The sequence below is a fragment of the Chrysochloris asiatica genome, unplaced genomic scaffold (assembly GCF_000296735.1).
Source record: "Chrysochloris asiatica unplaced genomic scaffold, ChrAsi1.0 scaffold00059, whole genome shotgun sequence".
NCBI classification, from domain to species: Eukaryota; Metazoa; Chordata; class Mammalia; order Afrosoricida; family Chrysochloridae; genus Chrysochloris; species Chrysochloris asiatica.
Genome location: NW_006408577.1, coordinates 11,199,139 through 11,218,154, shown reverse-complemented (window position 1 = coordinate 11,218,154; position 19,016 = coordinate 11,199,139). Strand labels below are relative to the sequence as shown.

At 34.1% G+C, this 19,016-nt stretch overlaps 1 protein-coding gene across 1 annotated transcript in view; it reads left to right on the top strand.

The window, feature by feature from the left end:
• The window catches only part of TFPI (tissue factor pathway inhibitor (lipoprotein-associated coagulation inhibitor)), a 40,970-nt gene extending 28,907 nt beyond the window's left edge, over nucleotides 1-12,063 (top strand). Inside the window, exons 5-7 of the mRNA XM_006864068.1 lie at nucleotides 98-193; nucleotides 10,487-10,666; nucleotides 11,957-12,063. Of these exons, the coding sequence (XP_006864130.1) occupies nucleotides 98-193; nucleotides 10,487-10,666; nucleotides 11,957-12,063 (383 nt within the window). The remainder of the gene's footprint in view (nucleotides 1-97; nucleotides 194-10,486; nucleotides 10,667-11,956) is intronic.
• The last annotated feature ends 6,953 nt before the right edge of the window (nucleotides 12,064-19,016 follow it).

The following is a 19,016-nucleotide window of genomic DNA, read 5'->3' as shown; positions in this document are numbered from 1 at the left end:
ATTTAACATAGCAATAAGTATAAATTGCTTCATTTATACAAATAATAGATTGTGACAGTTTTCTCTTGTTTGAATTGACTGCACTAATTTTTTTCAGTGACAGAGCTTCAGGTGGAGGATTTCAGAATCCAGCTTGGGGCTGTGAACAATAATTCTTTGACTACTCAACCTACAAAAGTTCCCGAGGTTTTTGGTAAGAATCTTGCTTTTTATAGTTGTAGTGCCAATAGATAGAAATCTTCATTAGAGGTAAATATTTTTTAAATGTATATCTGACAGTTAATAGTGAGTGCATTGAAATACTGAGATTAAATATGTTCCAGATGCTTAATCTCATAAAAGTTCTAATTCCCCTCATGTATTTCAAAGGAGCCTTTTGGTTACATATCACATGGAATTCCTTTATATGTTATTTAACTTTACGTTAGTTTATTTTATAAAAAATTGAGGAATTGGCAAATCAATATAATGGCAGCGGGTATCATAGGGAAGCTATTAAATTGAACATTCGTCAGGCAGGTCTCTGATGTCAAAGCATCAGGGTTAATGAGTGAAATCTGAAGTATACGTTTCTCTTTGTAAAATATTTGTTTAATTTGAGATCTTCAGGAAACAGATGGATATGAAGGATTAATGAGTTCCCTAAACTGCTTGCATCTGAGCAGTGTTCAAAGAACACTTGAGATGTGATAAAGGGGGATGTAAACCTTTAGTGAGAGTTGAATAATGTGGTACATTCAAAACACGTTAAAGGCCTTAGATTGTATGGTTACCACAGTGAGTTCAATGCCAGAGGAACTGGAATCTAATGTTTAAGCAGTGTCTTTTTTTTTTTTTTTTGTAATAATGACAAAGATAAGTAGCTTTGTGGTTCTGATTTTTCATCTGTAAAATTAAGTAGGCTTGTTTTATTGTTTTTTGGTTCCTTCAACTTTCAGTGCTATTTTCGATGACATTGTTTTGTCCAGTGAAATCTCATGTTCAAAAGGATTTTGATTCTTACTGCTATGAAATACAGGAAGGTTTTGGAAGAAAACTTATTAAAATGTTTAAAGATACATGCAATCTAATACATATATCTTCAAGTAAAAGAAATGAATGTAAATCAATCTTCAAAAATTCCAATAGACTTTGTTTCAATGATCTGTACCAATTCAAATGGAAATCTTCAGTCATCTATCAATAAAATGAGTAGAATAGGTTATGGGAAGGTCTTGCCTTTAGTTTTATGAAATACAAAAGTCATTATTTTAGGCAGGCATAGAAACAAGTTAGAATTAGAAACAGAGAAGCCAAGAAAATAAGTGAGGGAAAATACTTATTAATAAGTTTTTAAATAATTTATGATATGTGTTCTTGCTAGATATTGAGATACACATTGAAAACTGTACTAAATAAATGATTATACAAGTATATTATTAACTAAGGAAGCAATAAAAATTGACACGAATTTAATTTAGAAGTTACTAGTACATTCCATGTAAAAATAATAGATATTTAAGGTAAAATACTTTTATAATAGCTGCATTTAAAATGAAAAACAAATGTCTCCTTTGTTTATCTAGAAATGATCTTATTTTATAAGGTATATATTTGTGCAGTGCTGCAGGTTAATGCCATGGACTGCCTAGCAAGTTTGAACCGCAAGGTCAGCAGTTCAAGCTCACCAGTCACTCCTTGGAAACCCTATACAGGGTTGCTATGAGTTGGAATTGACTCAGTAACACTTAACAACATATTTACCTCACAATTTTTATTTGTCTGAACTCATGGTGTGGCGATATAGGATCAGCATGGGACTGTGAACCACAAGGTCAGCAGTTCAAGCCCACCAGCTGCTCCTCAGAAACCCCACACAGGATCATTGAGTCAGAATTGCCTCAATAGCACTTAACAACAGTAACAACCAACTTTACTTTTCCCTGTTCCCCTAAGAACATAATATATTCTCTTTTTATTATTATTATTTTGTAATCTTGATCATTTAAAACATGAAAGAAACCCTGTGTGGGGCTGTAAGATAATCACTGGACTGTCAACCCCAAGGTCGGTAGTACAAACCCACCAGTCACTCAGCAGCAATCCTATTCAGGGTTGCTATGAGTCTGAACCAACTTGACAGCATGAAGCAGTTGGTATTAAGGGTGACTTTAGTATGCAGAAAGTGACAATTTTTTTTTTTTTTAAATCATTTATGCGTTGGAACATGATATGCCAAAAAAATTAACATGAACTAGTACTGATTGGGGCAAATCAGGTTATATAGAAAGGAGAGGGAGTGAAGAATAGAGGGAGAGAAGGGTACAGAGACAGATGTAACACAGATACAAATGCATAACTGTACAAGAAAATATATTACATATGAGTTAATGTATTATATATAAATTTATGTATATCTGTGTATGTGTGTGTATATATATATATACATGTATATGTGTGTATATGTATATATTGCATCTGGTTTATGCATATGAAAGATTGGATATCAAATTTAATTCAAACACACACACACACGTACACAGAAAGTCATATATACTAAATTATGAGCTTTTTGTTATGATTATATATCATTCTGTTATGACCAGGCAATCTTTAACTGAGCAGGTTTACATTTCTCCTTGCCATCGTAAAATGTTTAAGAAAAAATAAAAATAATCCTAAAACTTAATGGATGTATTCTTTCTGAATCAATCTAGTCATTTTACTTAGCTTAAATTTGTCTCCATTTTCTGTTATTCTTTACCTATTCCAGAGAGTCACACTTGTCCTAAAACATGTTTCTCTACTAATCCAGAATTCTAAAACACTAAAACATGTTTCTCTACTAATTCATTATAATTAAATATAATGTATCACCATCATTCCTCATGATATTTTATGTTGTTTCTCCAATCAAAAATATATTCATTCTCCTCTTGTCTTAGCTGACTTGTCATCACCATAAAGAAGCCTTTTCCCTTCTCTCTTTCCCCTTGGTTACCTATTATGATTAATTTAGCTTTATTTCATGTTATCATAGCTCTGCCTCACTGACTGGATTACAAATTCTTTGAAGGAAGAGACCTTATACTATATATTTTATAGACTATCTCTTCCCCCCAAATTAACTCAGTGCTAAGCACACAACAGATGACTCACAATTTTTATTTATGAATTTTATGATCCACAGTTACAAAAGAAAGAACAAATGATGGTTGGAGGAATGCTGATCATACTTACCAAGTCTTTCTGAGCGCCTTCTGCATTCATTCATCAGTGTTCATTTTAGGATGTGGTAGCAGTTTATACATATATTAATATTTGTGTTTTGGTATTTATATGGTATATGTGATGCATTTAATAGCCATATCATTAATAAAGTTGGAATAGTTATGTGCATACAATGGATATATTTATTTCGATGCATCTTTTTTTTTGCATACAGTGGATATATTTATTTCAATGCATCTTTCAGCTAAATGTCTAGTTAACAAATGTTCTCAGGTGTTTATACGGGTTCTGGACATTTTGAGTTGACCTCAAGCATTCATGCAAAAAAGTTAGGTATTTTCCTGCTTCTCACAGTGCCCTTTGCTCTGTCTACTCCTAACAGCTGTCTTGGGAATGCATCACCTTCATGATATTTGTTGGGGGCTCTCTCTTGGTAGACTTCAAAAACCTACTTTGAATCTAAGTAGGTTTCCTAGTACTTGCTCTGTGACTGAAAAAAGGAACATCTACATAGCCAACACATCCCAGATTCTTTCCTGCCAAATACCATATCAAAGGCAAATGATTGGATAGCATCCTGAAGATAATTGGACTATGTTAATTTTTTTCTTTGGGGTTGTCATTGGCTTTCTGTAAGAGGTATTTTGCTCACACCTGCCTTGATAAACAGCCTAACACCCTCACTGATAGAGTTGATTTATAAATTTTCAAGAAAATCTTTCTCCTACTAGGCATTTTTTGAATGCATGATTACATATAGAGGAATTCCACAACCATAAAAATATTCTGGAAATAAAATATTCTACTATCAACTAAAAGAGATATATTCACATCTAAAATCATTTACTATCCACTAAAGGAGATGTATTCATGGCTGCATATGAGTTTAATCACTAGCACTGTTAACAATTCTGAAGAACTTCAATTCATCCACTTCCCACTTCCATAATCCCAGGGAAGTATCCTGCCACTTATAATGTTATAATGTATTCTCTGATCAAGAATCATGCGAACTTCTTTATTAATCTGAATACACCTGCGTGGTAGACATGATATCTCATGTGCTGACAAATATGCTGATACTCTGGCAAGCTGACTTTCCAAAAATAGACAACAACCTATGAAGAGGATCCTTCAGGCCTTCTACTTCCTGGCAGGAACCCTGGTGAGAAAGAAGAATGTGGCACTTCATCTCTGCCAAGAATGCTGCCATCCAAATGTAGTTACCCTAGATGACCACTGTCTGCTTTGGCTAATCTTTTTCTTCCTGGACCATCTCTGGCCTGAGTGAATCTGTTTTTATCCCAGACATGAGTATTCTCCAGAATACTGTTCATCAGATATGAATAAAATATAGACACTTAAAGGGAAAAACTTATAGACTTCTAATTAATATTCAAATTATTTTAAGCATGAGCAAGAATAATAGTGTGTATAAACTCCCAATGTTAGGGGTCAGTATATAATAATAAACCAAGACAAATTTATAAATTAATACAAATGATACTGCAATGTTGTTGTTGAGTGCCGTTGAATCGGTTCTGACTCATAGTGAGCCTGTAGAGGATTTCCAAGGAGCAACTGGTGCTTTTGAACCACCAGCCTTTCAGTTCAAACAGAACTTGCTGTGTGGTGCTTATCCTACAGCACTACATTAGGACTCAAATTAATACTGCTGTGCTAATACAAAAAGGAAAATGTGTATCAGACTTTGGTCCTGAGAGCTATATAGTATACTAAGAATGAGGTAAGAATATGTTAGAAAAACCTGTGCTACCCTCTATTGTGTGAAATTCTTCAACTATTATTTTCCTATTTAAATACTGCAAACATGTTGAAGGATTTCATTTGAGAAACCTTGGAGCAAAATGCGCTGGCTCTGATAAAGCCAACTTCACCTGTTGTAGGGACACATCAGAATGTGGTTTCTTGTTTTTCTATCAGACACAAACATTATTAAATGAATCTGAATGATATGTAAACATGATCAATAGTGCCAATAAATCTGGGAATTTAACCTGCCATTTGAAGAATCAGTCAGGTTGAGAATGCCAAGCCTAGTAATCCTTACCTTCAAATGTTATGTTTCTTTGAATACTGTTTTACCCAGCACTGTTTTTCCCACAATTTAAAAAATCATTTTGATTATATGGGCAATTCCAGATGATAAACATCCAGCATACAGACAGTTCATTCTGATGTTATGTAAAGTTGTGTTCACATTGAAATGATTCATCCAATCCCTACGCACAACACATTCTTCATCACAATCACCTTCAGTTACTGCATGTTCTGTTTTTAAATCATTGAAAAGGCTTCAAGCCTTTTCTTGCACTTAACTATATCCTAATAAGAATGATATGCGATTCTTTCAATTTACTACATACTCAAATTAAAAACAAACTTAGGAATGGACCTTATTCAGCACCCCCAGAGACTGTCTGCATATTTTTCACTTGTTTATATGTGGTTACTTCCAGTCCGTACTTGTAGTTCTGGGTAAAACTCACCTAACACCTTCTGTACCTAAGCTTCAAAGGAAAGGGATGTTAGGGATTAGATATAAAGAGGAAGTTATGACAGCTCTCTCTGTACTTCTGATATAATTATTAAATATCCTTGCTCAGTCTTAATTTATTATGTCTTTCAATTACTTTTTAGGTAGTTTGAATTATAGGCAAATGCCTGTGGGTTTCAATTTCTGTAAGCAAGCCAAAGTTTCATCATTCTTTCTCTAAGGAGCATTCTGGGCACCACTAACTTAGACACTATTGTATGAGTATATACATTTACTCAGTCTTTCAGTAGAAAATTCAACGATGTCTACATTTTATAAATTAAATATATTTTTAAAATTATAGTTTTGTAAACATTTGAATTTGTATATAGTGATGTTAATGATCCACTGTCTGGAATTGAAAATCATAAACTGAAATTAACTAAACATCTACAAATAAGGGATTGAGTAATCATAACAGTAGTTCATGCTGTACAAATAATAAAATGACTAAGTTTTACACCTATATGGACAAATGTAGAAACAAATCATAAAACATTATCAAGTATAGTAATATGATGCAATTGTATATGCATATACAAATAATTTTTGGAAAGATACACACTAAACCATTGATAATGCTTAAAACATTAGGGGCCAAATTATGGAAAACTTTTGATTTATATTTGTTATGCTTTTGTATTACTGTATTTCAAAGTTGGACAATAATAATTTGTACTCAGAAAATTTTAAATATGTATTTCTCTTTACTGCAAAAGTATGTGAAAAAAAAGAATGATTTGATATTTAATTCCCTAAAAATGTCTACAAAGGCAAGAAAAAACATGGTTTACTCAATGTCATGAGGTGGTTCAGAAAACCTAATTTGGTTAGTAAAATGAAAGTCCACTCATGTAAGATAAGAGTTATAAGGAAGATATCACTCTGCAAATTCCAAATGGATATAATATTCAAGGTTTATTGTATATGTTTAAAAGTAAGTTTTCATGAAAGTACTTTACATGTAAAAGTGGCTTTGGAGTTCTGCCCTTCAGTTTAACAGTAATACTAGGTCTTAAGAGTTTCTGACAGATAAAATAAAGGTAATCTTGAATTCTGAAACCTATCATAAATCATCTGGTGAGACTTCATCTCATGAACTTCACACACACCATCAGGAGGGAACAACCAGTACTTGGAAAAGGACATCATGCTGATACAGTAGAGCATCAGTGAAAACGAGAAAGACCCTAAATGAAATGGATTGACACAGTGGCCGCAACAATGAGCTCAAATTTAGTAGCAAATGTGAGGAAGGTGCAGGACCAGGCTTTGCTTCATTCTGTTGTACACAGGCTCACTATGAGTCAGAATAGACTTGACAGCACCTCACAACAACAATATGGAAGCTATCCAGCTTGTATTAGTGATGAGATCAAGAAAGAATGAATTTGAGTATCAATTCCCTTGGAAAATGAACAGAAGTCAGGTCAGTATCTTTTTATTTTATTTTAAATTTCTGTGAATGATTATAATTGGACAAAAAGAATAGCATTGTACAGTAAGCCTTCATATTTTCTTTCATTCTAGATATCAAAGTCTGGATTTTAAATAGGTGAGTGCCTATGTTTATCTAGAATAAATTTGTTATTGGAAAACAAACAAGATGATCTCACAGACTACAAAAAGAAGTCAATTTCTTCACTTTTGAAAATTAAACTAATAACAATTAAGGCTTGAAAACAGTCTTTAATCCAAAAGATCCTTATCAAGCAATCATTACTTTAATTCTGTTGTGATTGGTGCTGTTAACCCAATAATAAATAGTCTTGGTAATGCTCAGGGTTAAGATAGCTTTAGGAAAAATAATCCAATATCAGGTGCAATTTATGTTCTGAAAAGTAATGACCATATAAAGACTCTCCAACTGATAGTGTATTATCTTTTAAAAAATATGATACAACACTTTAGTGATGACTTTTAAATTTTAATCTACTCTCAAGATATTTTGTTTCCAGTGTTAGGAGACTAAACAGTTGAAATCTGGACTTTTGTTTAATGATTGATTTGTATAGGCAGTGATAGAACTTACAACAAAGGGACTGACTTAGGGTCAGCTATGTACAAGCACTCACTGAGTAGGGGTAAGTATCTGGTAACTGGTAGTTCAGGTTCTACACCAGTTCCCTGGATCCCCTCTGGTTCAGAATTCACAGTCAGTCTGATACCTTGGGTAAATGGTAGCAAGATTTGCTCCGATTGCATCTGTGCTGACTGTCTGCTTGCCCTCAAATCTATAATGTGCTTTCCCTGACTTCTGCCAAACATTACGGCTTCTGAATGAGTTTAGTCAGTGACAGACACTGGTATAAGATTCCATGGCAGAAAGACGATAAAAGCTAGGGTGCGTCTCTGCTGCCACCTTGGTGCTCTTCCATAGTTTCAGCTCCCACTGGAAAGTTCCATTATGGTTCTAGCTTTTATCTAGTGTTATAGGTTCCTGGTTTCTGATAACACAGGGTCCTCCCATTGTATCTCTAACCTATGATTGTAGCTACAGGTGTATCAGACCAATTTGTTCTCATGTGAAACATCCTAATTTTGTTCAGGGACCACACTTACTATAAGTGGCATTTTAGAGGAAAGGAAGATAATCTTGCTTCCTATAATCATCAGTCTCTCTGTCCTGAAACAAAGGGCTTGAAGTAGGGTAACACTATGAAGACTTAATAACTACCATTTGTCAAGAAATGTGCCATTTACAAGATAATCCACACATATCATTTGTTACTTACTATGGGCTAATACATTTTTTGAAAGTAGAATTACTATACGTCGTATGATTTCATCATATTCCCACCTACTTTTATAATATGTGGCATTTCTGGATGCTTACTAGGAGAGAGAGTAAAAGAAATGGAAATTTTCTCTGTTTTTTATATCAGGTTGTTTTTGCTTTCTTACCTTTGGTTCTGAACATACTTTGGAAATTAATAGAGTTAAAGGTGGGTACTTGATAACCATCTCAAACTCTAGGCTATGGATTGTTGAGATTCCACAGAACACTCATTGGAAATTTTTGCAAAATATTAGGATTTGGTTACAACATAGCTCTCTGAACGGTTAGAACATTACTCTCATATAAACCATTCTTTCAGCGTGTTCTAGAAAACACAACAGCATTCTTCTTCTTAGGAATTTTCATTTTGATTTATAATGACACATATTTGTAAACTATAATTCCTACAAAAAGTGAGGTAAGTAAATTAAACTATGGGATTCTGAACAATGTTATTTTAAGAACTCATTAGTTTATTTTAACATCATAGTGTTTACAAACATAATCAAAGTCCTATATAAAGCTTTATACTCTATATGACTACAGTTTATGTAATCCAAGAATTCAAGAATATCACCTTCCTGAAACTTCCTCGCTTATATTTTGGCCATGGTATTCTCTACTTAGTTTGTAATTTCCAGATTTTTTTTCTGTAGGACATAAGTTATTTTAAGACATCCGTAAGTTTATTTAGTGTAGTGGCTACCAATCGGGCTGCGAACCTGATTCAAAACTACCAGCTGCTCCACGGAAGAAAGATGAGGCTTTCTGCTCCCATAAAGATTTACAGCCTCAGAAACCCTGTACAGGGTCTCTATGGGTCGGAACTGACTCCACGGCACATAACAACAACAAAGTTTATTTCATATTTTGAAAGCAGGAAGTGGTACAAATATGTATATAATTTAATAATTGGGGTTTTTCTTTATTTTTGTTTCATTTATTTTACAGCCTGTTCATCTGCTACCGGACCACCTTCAGCTTTCAGCATCGCATGATTGCTTTCTCTGACTACCGGATTCCTCAAAGTTCTGTTTACCTCCAATGTTGAAAATCTAGCATCCTCTTCATCTACATTTACTGTGCTGCATCCTACCATTTGTCCAAGTTACTACAGTTTTCTGACATTTTACTGCTTACCTGAAGTATCAGCTTATTAATGTCAAGTCATTTCGCAGTGTTACTGAAGATACAAGCTTCTTCACTGAAAGGAACTCACAAAGGAACTAAAAACTACCATGAGCCTGAAACAATTTCTGTGCTTTTCTTTCAGGGAGTGAATTTCTTTCATTACCCTTGTTGCATTTTTTCCCTTATCTTTGGAAGTGGTCGGTTCAGCTGACAGAGCAAATGATTTTTATTTTTATGACTTTAGCAAAAAAAAATGATTACTAAGTCAAAAAATGTTTTCTGAGCTCTTCTCATGATGCTTAAAGTTGGAACATGAATTCTTGCAGTCTACATTGTAATTATAATATAGCATTCAGAATAATTTTAGTCAAAAAAAGAAACTCTTCATTATTTGTGAATAAGGACTTGCGAATAAGGACTGTTTTCCCAAAGTTAAATTGTTCACGAACAAATGATATATTAACGTTGATAGTTTTTGTGTGTGTGTGTGTGTGTGTGTGTTTTTTGTAATGACTGTAAATGTAAAGAAGCTAAATTGCTGTATGGTGGTTGTTTTTATTGTATACAACTAATTTATTATATTAAAAGTAATCATAAAACTTCTTTTTTATATTAATTTTTTATTGGAAAAGGACTGGGAAGTTGGTTAAGTATTTTCTTAGAATTTAAAACATGAACTCTATGAAGTACTACTCTGACACTTTAAGATTACATAGACATGTCATAAAATCAATCTGTGAATGATATACAGCATGAAAACCATGGATTCACATCATATGTGGTTTACCATGTTCTCTTGATGTTCTTAGAATTTCATGGCCCCTCATGGTGTCTGACCCCAGCAGAGAGAGGGTTGTGTCAAGCCAATGTGAACAGATTCTACTATAATTCAAACATTGGGAAATGCCGCCCATTTCTGTACAGTGGATGTGGAGGAAATGAAAACAATTTTACTTCTAAGAAAGCATGTCTTAAAACATGTAAAAAAGGTAAAAAAAAATATATTATTTTCATTAACTCACTAGTTTTAAAATTAGTTTATTGAAATTGTAAATTAACTTTATTAAAATATCATGAAAATAGTTATTTTTATTAAAAGAAACAAAGTATTGTGATTCAGCTAGTAAATGTTTCCTTTACTATTACATTATGATAATGTTGCTGGGTATATATTAGTTGCAATTCCTCCTAATGTGTCTTCTTAGAAAAGACTCATTCTTTCAAAAACAAAATATTTTACTCCTTTAATATTTGAATAGTATTTTTAAAACATTCATTTTAAAGGAATGTTGTTGTTGTTGTTAAGTTCTATCGAGTCAATTCCAACCCATAGCGACCCTGTATAGGGTTTCAAAGGAACAGCTGGTGAGCTCGAACCACCGACCTTGCAGTTCAAACAGCTTTGCAGTCTGACACATTAACCCACAGCGCCACACCAGGACTCCTTGAAAGGATTATGCCAACATATTTTAAGCTTTCTCATAAGACACAAAAATTAGCATATTTACTATTTTTTTCTGAATTTAGGATTGTATTTTTATAGACTAGAGTCTAAAAATGTAAATTAAAATAAGCTATAGCACCACTGTGAATAGTCATACTTTCTACTTTTAAAATAAAATAAGTATGAATTTCTAATGGAAGATAAATCAATAAGCAATGTGAATAGCATGCTATATGTATAGAGCCATAAACAAGATCTATTATTTTATACATTTGTAAATTTACACAGTAGTTTCATTTTTTAAAAATTATAATGTTATGGGGAGAGGGAAGAGAGAAAATTATTCACAGGCTAGAGGGCAGACACATGTTAACATGGGTGACAGGGTAGGCAATATACAACAAGAGGGAGGTTAACAGAGGAAAGATGAAGGCAGTGGGAGACACATGGAGGAACGCAAAAGTTAAATTGAATAGAGGTAAATACTTTTAACTGCTAGTACATGGAATAGATTGCAACCATTGTAATGAAGCAAAGTGTATGATTTGTTAAATGTGAAACTGATGATCTACTCTGTAAATCTTCACTCAATTCACAATGAAAAGTTGAAGAACTAAAAATAAAAATCAGAGCATGCTTATCAAATTTTTGCTAATATGTATATAAGCAAAGTGACTTAATTAGAAATAGGTTTTTCTGCATAAAGTATGGACAAATTAAAAATGTCTCAGTCAACCAAAATCTTTTGATTTGCAACACTGAAAGATAATTTCAGAAATTTATATTAAAATGTATTATTTTGTTACTTTATCATGATTTTTTGTTCTTCTTATAGGCTTTATCCAAAGAATATCAAAAGGAGGATTAATTAAAACCAAAAGGAAAAAAAAGAAGCAAACAGTGAAGATAGTATATGAAGAAATTTTTGTTAAAAATATATAAATGTGTTACATTATTAGATTACCTCTACTAAATATTTTGAATGAAGTCTATCACTATGATTTCTATTTTTTCTTTCCTAAAATCCTTTCAATGAATATGTTCAGGAAGTAATTTTCTTTGCAAATAATACCTGCAATCAACACGTTTATTTTAGAATTCCCTTTTCTAATCTAGTCAAACTGCTTAATATATTAACTCCTGTTAATAAACTGGCTAAGTCACTCGACTGCTAATCTAATGGAAGATCTTCAGTTGGAACCCACCAAACATTCCATTGGAAAAAGATATGCCAGCCTACTTCCATAAGGTTTACAACCTTGAGAACCTCCTGAGCCATTCTACTCTAGCCTATAGGGACATTACAAATCATAATTGATTCAATAGTAATGGGCGGAATTTTGGAATTATTAACTAGCAACTTACAATTGTCTTCTCCTTCTCCAGTTCTAGCAACTTGTCATTTAGCTGCAAGTTATTATACTATTCCCCACATCAAATTGGTCTATTTTCCCATTCTGTAATCATCTATTTTAGATTATGTTTTCACTTAGTTGTTTTTATCATATTTATATATCTTCTCTGATTTGATTTTGTGACAATAATTTCAGATAAAGACATACAGCTGTCACATTAAAAAAAAAAACCTTTTTGTCTTTAAAACTAAAATATGGCAAGCATCTGCTTCTAACAAAGGTCACCCAATTGTACTTTAGAGTGCAGTTGTAATAATAGAAGTCTATCATATACTTCCCTCTCTCATTGTACATTATCCCTTTTGTACTAATTCAGAGCCCCATCAATCTTGAACCAAGTGGTATCTGAACAAAGAACAGTAGCTTCTGTGTCATGTGCCTGCCTGAATTTGATTGATTTAACTTTTCTTTAACTATATTGTTGTTAAGTGCCATCCAGTCGGTTCCAACTCAACAACTCTGTATAGGGTTTCAAAGTAGCAGCTGGTGGGTTTGAACTCATGACCTTGTGGTTCACCATCCAGTGCTTATCCTATAGTGCTTCAACAGGAGTCATCATATAAATTAAATTCACTATACCCTGGACAGGGTCGCTATGAGTCGGAACCGACTCCACGGCACATAACAACAACAACAACAACATACAAATCAACATGATTACTTACACACTACGATAATACCAAAATTGGAAATCTGTATAAAAAGGAAGTTTTTAATGACAAAGGGAAATTCTGTTTATGCACATTCTAATTTTATTATTTGACAAAATTTTCTCTTTTGCAATATAGAAAAAATTACCCATTGTAACCTATTTATCATCAGGCTTTGCACACAATACAACCAGTGATTCATGCTTTAAAGTAATGAAAACAATAGCAAAGCTATGTTATATCTGTAGAAGAAAAACTTTTTAGTAGAATGGAAGATTCTACTAGAAAATCCATACACTATTCAGTTCTGAGTCACAGATATCATTTCCCTGGAGTTATCAATATCTTTCTCTGAGGGTCCACCTATAGTCTGGCATCTCACCATCCTTTTAAATATTTTAATTTCTATAGCAGTCACTTCAAAATTTTCAATTAAATATGAACTTGTCATCTACAAACAACTAGCTAAAGCATCCATTTGATTGACCTTCATAACTTCTAATATTGCAATGCTACTGTTTTCCCAAACTTGAATGTTTGAGTTCAATTTTGATTTCTTATTTTTCCAAATCACCTCTAATCAGTTTGTAAACTATACTGATTCCTGTACTATTCAGTTCATTCAACTCCCAGGGATTTTTGCCCCAAAATGCATCTTCACAGTAGTATTACATTAATTTTGTAGAATGAATTCAGTATCTCTCTTACTCTTCAAAATAGTTATTACTCAAACTATCCTCATCTTTGCAATTTAATATGTCTATTTCTAGACTTATCCTAAACACTGCCTTTCATGAATACTTCAATTTAGTTAAAATAATTTATTCACTGTTCACTAGATAAGTCTATAATTTCTCAGATTATTTTATGCTGATGTCCTATTTATATATCTGCTCCCCTCTAGATCACTTATCTGAATTTAGATTACAACTATCAGCTAAAAAAGTTTCAATATACAATATGAAAAGCCCAAACATGAACTTACAATTTTCCTACTATGGTACAAAATTAAATTCAAAACAGTATCTATTTGTCAGTTTAAAGATAATGTTACACTTTGATTTTAAATATCTAGTACATAAATAACTGCCCTAACCTGGATCTTTCTGTGAAACCTGTGACTTGACAATCAAAGGCCTTTATGAATTATTCTGTTGTCTTTTACTCATTGAAAGCAATATCATTAAATAAGAGAAAAAAATTGTCTCCTTAGAGCAGTTGGCAAGTTGCCACCAACAACTTGAGTTGAATTGACTAACATAGTCATCCAACCACAGTCATCCACTGGTTCGTTACCTACTGAAGACAGATAGACACTGGAACGGGTGCAATGTTTCACACATATGAATATTATTTGTACTGTACTTTTAAGTAAGAAGCCTTCTGGTAGTATCATCTTGCTTTATTTTACATAATCAAATGCATCATACTGAATTTTATGTAAAATTACATTAAAGCATATTTATGTATTTACTTGTTCTTTCTCCATATTCAAAATTAACATGTTATTCTGAAAACTGCTCAAATGATATTATTTTTTACATTGTAATAAAATGCTCGAGTAGCTCTGGTAGCTTAGTGGTTGTGAGTCAGGCTGTGATTCTCAAGGTCAGCTGTCCGAAACTACCGGAGGGGCTGTGAATAAAAGGTGAACCTTTCTGCTCCCTCACACTTTAAGGAATTTTGATAGCGTAGTGGTTATGGATTGGTATACTAACCTCAGGGTCAGTAGTTTGAAACTACCAGCTGTTCCGCTGGAGAAAGATGAGACTTTTTGATCCAGTGAAGATCTACAGCCTCGGAAACCCTGTACAGGGTCACTATAAGTCAGAACCGACTACACGGCACATAACCACCACCACCACCACCACTAATAAAATGCTCAGTAATAAAAATTGACTTTAGTCTTATATAGTTACTTGTTTTTAAGTAATTAATGCTGTCAATTTATATTAAACAAAATCTTAACACACACAAAAATAGGATTATACCAGTTACAATCAACTTAAATTGGAATTTTTAATGCTCATCTTCAAATTACAGTGTTCATTCTATAATTATAATTTTGTATTGCTCTAATTAACAGACTCTCTCTTACAGGCCATCTATTCTATTTTGCTCCAAGATATGCTTTTCCACAAATTAACTCATATTAAAAACAAAAACAATTAGTTGTTGTACTGTAGTTTTACATTGTGGGTTAAACTAGCTAAAGGATACAAATAATCTCACTGTATTATGTTGTGTAAAGGTATATGAATCTACAATTATCTCAAAATTAAATTTTTAATTAAAAAAATAAAACAAGTGCAGTTTCTTTCAAGTCAATTCCAATTCATGCCAACACGATTTGCATCACAATAGAATTGCATTCTGCAAGGCTTTCAATTCCTGATTTTTCAGTGGTAGATCACCAGACCTTCTGGACCCTTCTGGTTGGTTTTGAACCACCAATCTTTCAGTTAGTAGTCAAGTATATTAAATGTTTGCTCTACATAAGGGTTATTTGATATAAATCACTTAACTACATATTATATAAATGTTTCCAAACCAGACTACTGATATCTACCTAATCCATCTTCCTACCAGAAGGAAAAAAATGACAAACTAGCCAAGGGACTTCTTGCTTCTGCTTGTATCTATTTTTTATAAACTAGCATTGTACTTCCAAGACTTATATGTCAGTCTGTCATACTGTGGTGGCTTATGAGTTGCTGTAGCTCTGGAAGCTATGCCACGGGTATTTTAAATACCCATAGAGTCACCTATGGTGGACAGGTTTCAGATGAGCTTCCAGATGAAGGCAGACTAGGAAGAAGGAGAGATGAACTACTTCCAAATATTTAGTCACTGAAAACCTTATGAATAGCAGAGAACCACTGTCAGATACAGTGCTGGAAAATGAGCACCTCAGGTTGGAAGGCACTCAAAATGCAACTGGGGAAGAGATGCCTCCTCAAAGTAGAATTGACTGTGAGGATGTGAATGGAGTAAAGCCCATAGAAGTAAAGCCCTTAGGACCTTCATTTGCTGATAGGGCACAACTCTAAATGAAGAGAAACACCTGTAAACATCCATTTATAATCAGAACATGGAATGTATGTATGAAGCATAAATCTAAGAAAATTGAAAATTGTCAAAAATGAAATGGAACACATAAACATCCATATCTTAGGCATTAGTTAGCTGAACTGGACTGGTATTGGCCATTTTGAATCTGACAACCACACAGTTTATTTTGCCGGGAATGACAAATTGAAGAGGAATGCTGTTGTATTCATTGTCAAAAAGAACATATCCAGATCAGTCATGAGGTACAAGACTGTCTGTGATAGGATAATATCCATGCACCTACAGGGAAGACCATTTAATAGCACTATTATTCAAATTTATGCACCAACCACTAAAGCCAGTGACGATGAAAGAGAAGAATGCTACAAACTTCTTCAATCTGAAATTGATCAAACATACAATCAAGATGTATTGGTCAGACCATGTTGGTCACCGATGAGGGGAAGAAGGGGAAAAACAGCAATGAAGTTGGGAGCTAAGTCTGACCACATTCAATAGACCCCTGTGAACCCAGGTGGAGACCTGGATGGCCAGCAGTATGGCAAGACCCAGGGACTTCTGGGCCCAGAGGCAGTGACATGGCCACAGAGGACTAGAGAGGTGAGTGAAACATCCAGCTGATATGAAATGAGGGGAGATATCTCGCACAAGGACACCCATACTTTCAGATAGTAACCACTTGACCTCGCTTCAATGGCTGAATGATCAGAACTTGACTAGAAGAAGAAAGAGGAAATAAGCAAAGAGTAACCCACTAGAATTTGATGAACTTTATCTATACTTATGGATGTAGTAGCTCAAAAACTGGAACAAATCTTTACAGCAAGCATCACTCCCATGCCCTTGGTACACAGGTTTGACAGGGATGAGCAACTTAGACATTGGCTACCCAAAATGGGGGGGAAGGAGCTACAAAGACAAGAAGTGACTGGCTTACAAGCTTTCAAGAAGGAGCCTAGTTCCAGACACGCAGGGGAAGGCAGAATCTCTACCAAATGGTTTTAAATCTGTTGGGATCGGGCTAACGAAAGGAGATGGGGATGAAACTCTTATGGCACATTAGTGAATAATGCTAATGATACCAGGACTGACTGTGAGGGTCAGAAATGTAAAGGTAGATGTTTTGTAACAAAAGGAGGAGAGTCATTGATTTTGCAGTCCAAGAGCGGAGGTCCCTGGGATCATCAAGTGAGAAAAGCAAAGTGCGGAACCCTACACAGAGAAGCAGTGGCACCAGAAATGGAGGCAGAGACAACGACGTGGATAGATGGAGTGACTGGAGACACTGGACTCAGCAAGGGAGAAGGGCTGTGTGCTGACAGCCAGGGAGCAGGCCAGTGGAGTGTACCCTTTGGTTGTTTGATGATGCATGGAGGGGATTATAATCATTACAATGAAATGAAATATGATAGGATGAATGCAAAACTGATGTTCTCCCATGTAAACTCACATAATTCACAATAAAAACTTTTAAGAAATAAAAAGATGTATCGGTCACTACTGATGATTAGATGCAAAGGTTGGAAACAAAGAGGAAGGATCAGTAGTTGGAAAATATGGCTTTGGGATAGATATGATGCTGGAGATTGCATGATAGAATTCTGCAAAACCAATGATTTGTTCATTTCAAATACCTTCTTGAGACAGCATAAGAAATTATTATACACATGGACCTCACCAGATGGAATACACAAAAATCAAATTGACTGTATCTGTGGAAAGAGAGAAGGTGGAAAAGCTCCATATCATCATTCAAATCAAGACCAGGGGCAGATTGTGGAAGAGACCATCAATCGCTCATATGCGAATTCAGATTAAAGCTGAAGAAAATTAAAACAAGTCCATGAGAGCCACAATATGACCTTGAATATATCTCATCTGAATTTAAAGATCATCTGAAAAACAGATTTTATGCATTAAACACTAAACACTGAAGACCAGAAAAGTTATGGGATGACATCAAGATTATCATACAGGCAGAAACCAAAAGGTCATTAAGAAGGCAAGAAAGAAGGAAAAGATCAAAATGATTGTCAGAAGAGACACTGAAACCTATTCTCCAGTATAGAGATGCTAAAGCCAACGGAAGAAATGAGCTGAATAGAAAATTTCAAAGGTCACCTTGAGAAGACAAAGTCAAATAGCATAACAAAATGTGCAAAGACCAGGAGTCAGAAAACCAAAAGGAAAGAACATGCTCAGCATTTTTCAAGCTGGGGGAACTGAAGATAAAATTCAAGACTTGACTTTTGCTTTTGAAGGATTCTCTGGGCAAATTATTGAATGATGCAGAAAGCATCAAAAGAAGATGAAAGGAATACACAGTCACTGCACCAAAAGGAAATGGTTGATGTTCAAACTTTTCAAGAGGTAGCATATGATCAAGAGTCAATGGTACTGAAGGAAGAAGTCCAAGGTGCATTGAAGGAATTGGCAAAGAACAAGGCTCCAGAAATTGATGGAATACAAATTGAAATCTTTCAAGAAAGTGAGAAAGTGATGGAGGCACTCATTCATCTATGTCAAGAAATTTGCAAGACAACTATCTGGCCGACTGATTGGAAGAGATCTGTATTTGTGCCCATTCCAAAGAGAGGTGACGCAACAGAATGTGGAAATCATTGGACAATATCTCTGATATCCCATAAGAGTAAAGTTTTACTAAAGGTAATACAGAAATGGCTGCAAGCATACATTGACAGAGAACTTCCAGAGGTTCAATTCAGATTCAGAAGAGGAAGTGGAATGAGGGCTATCA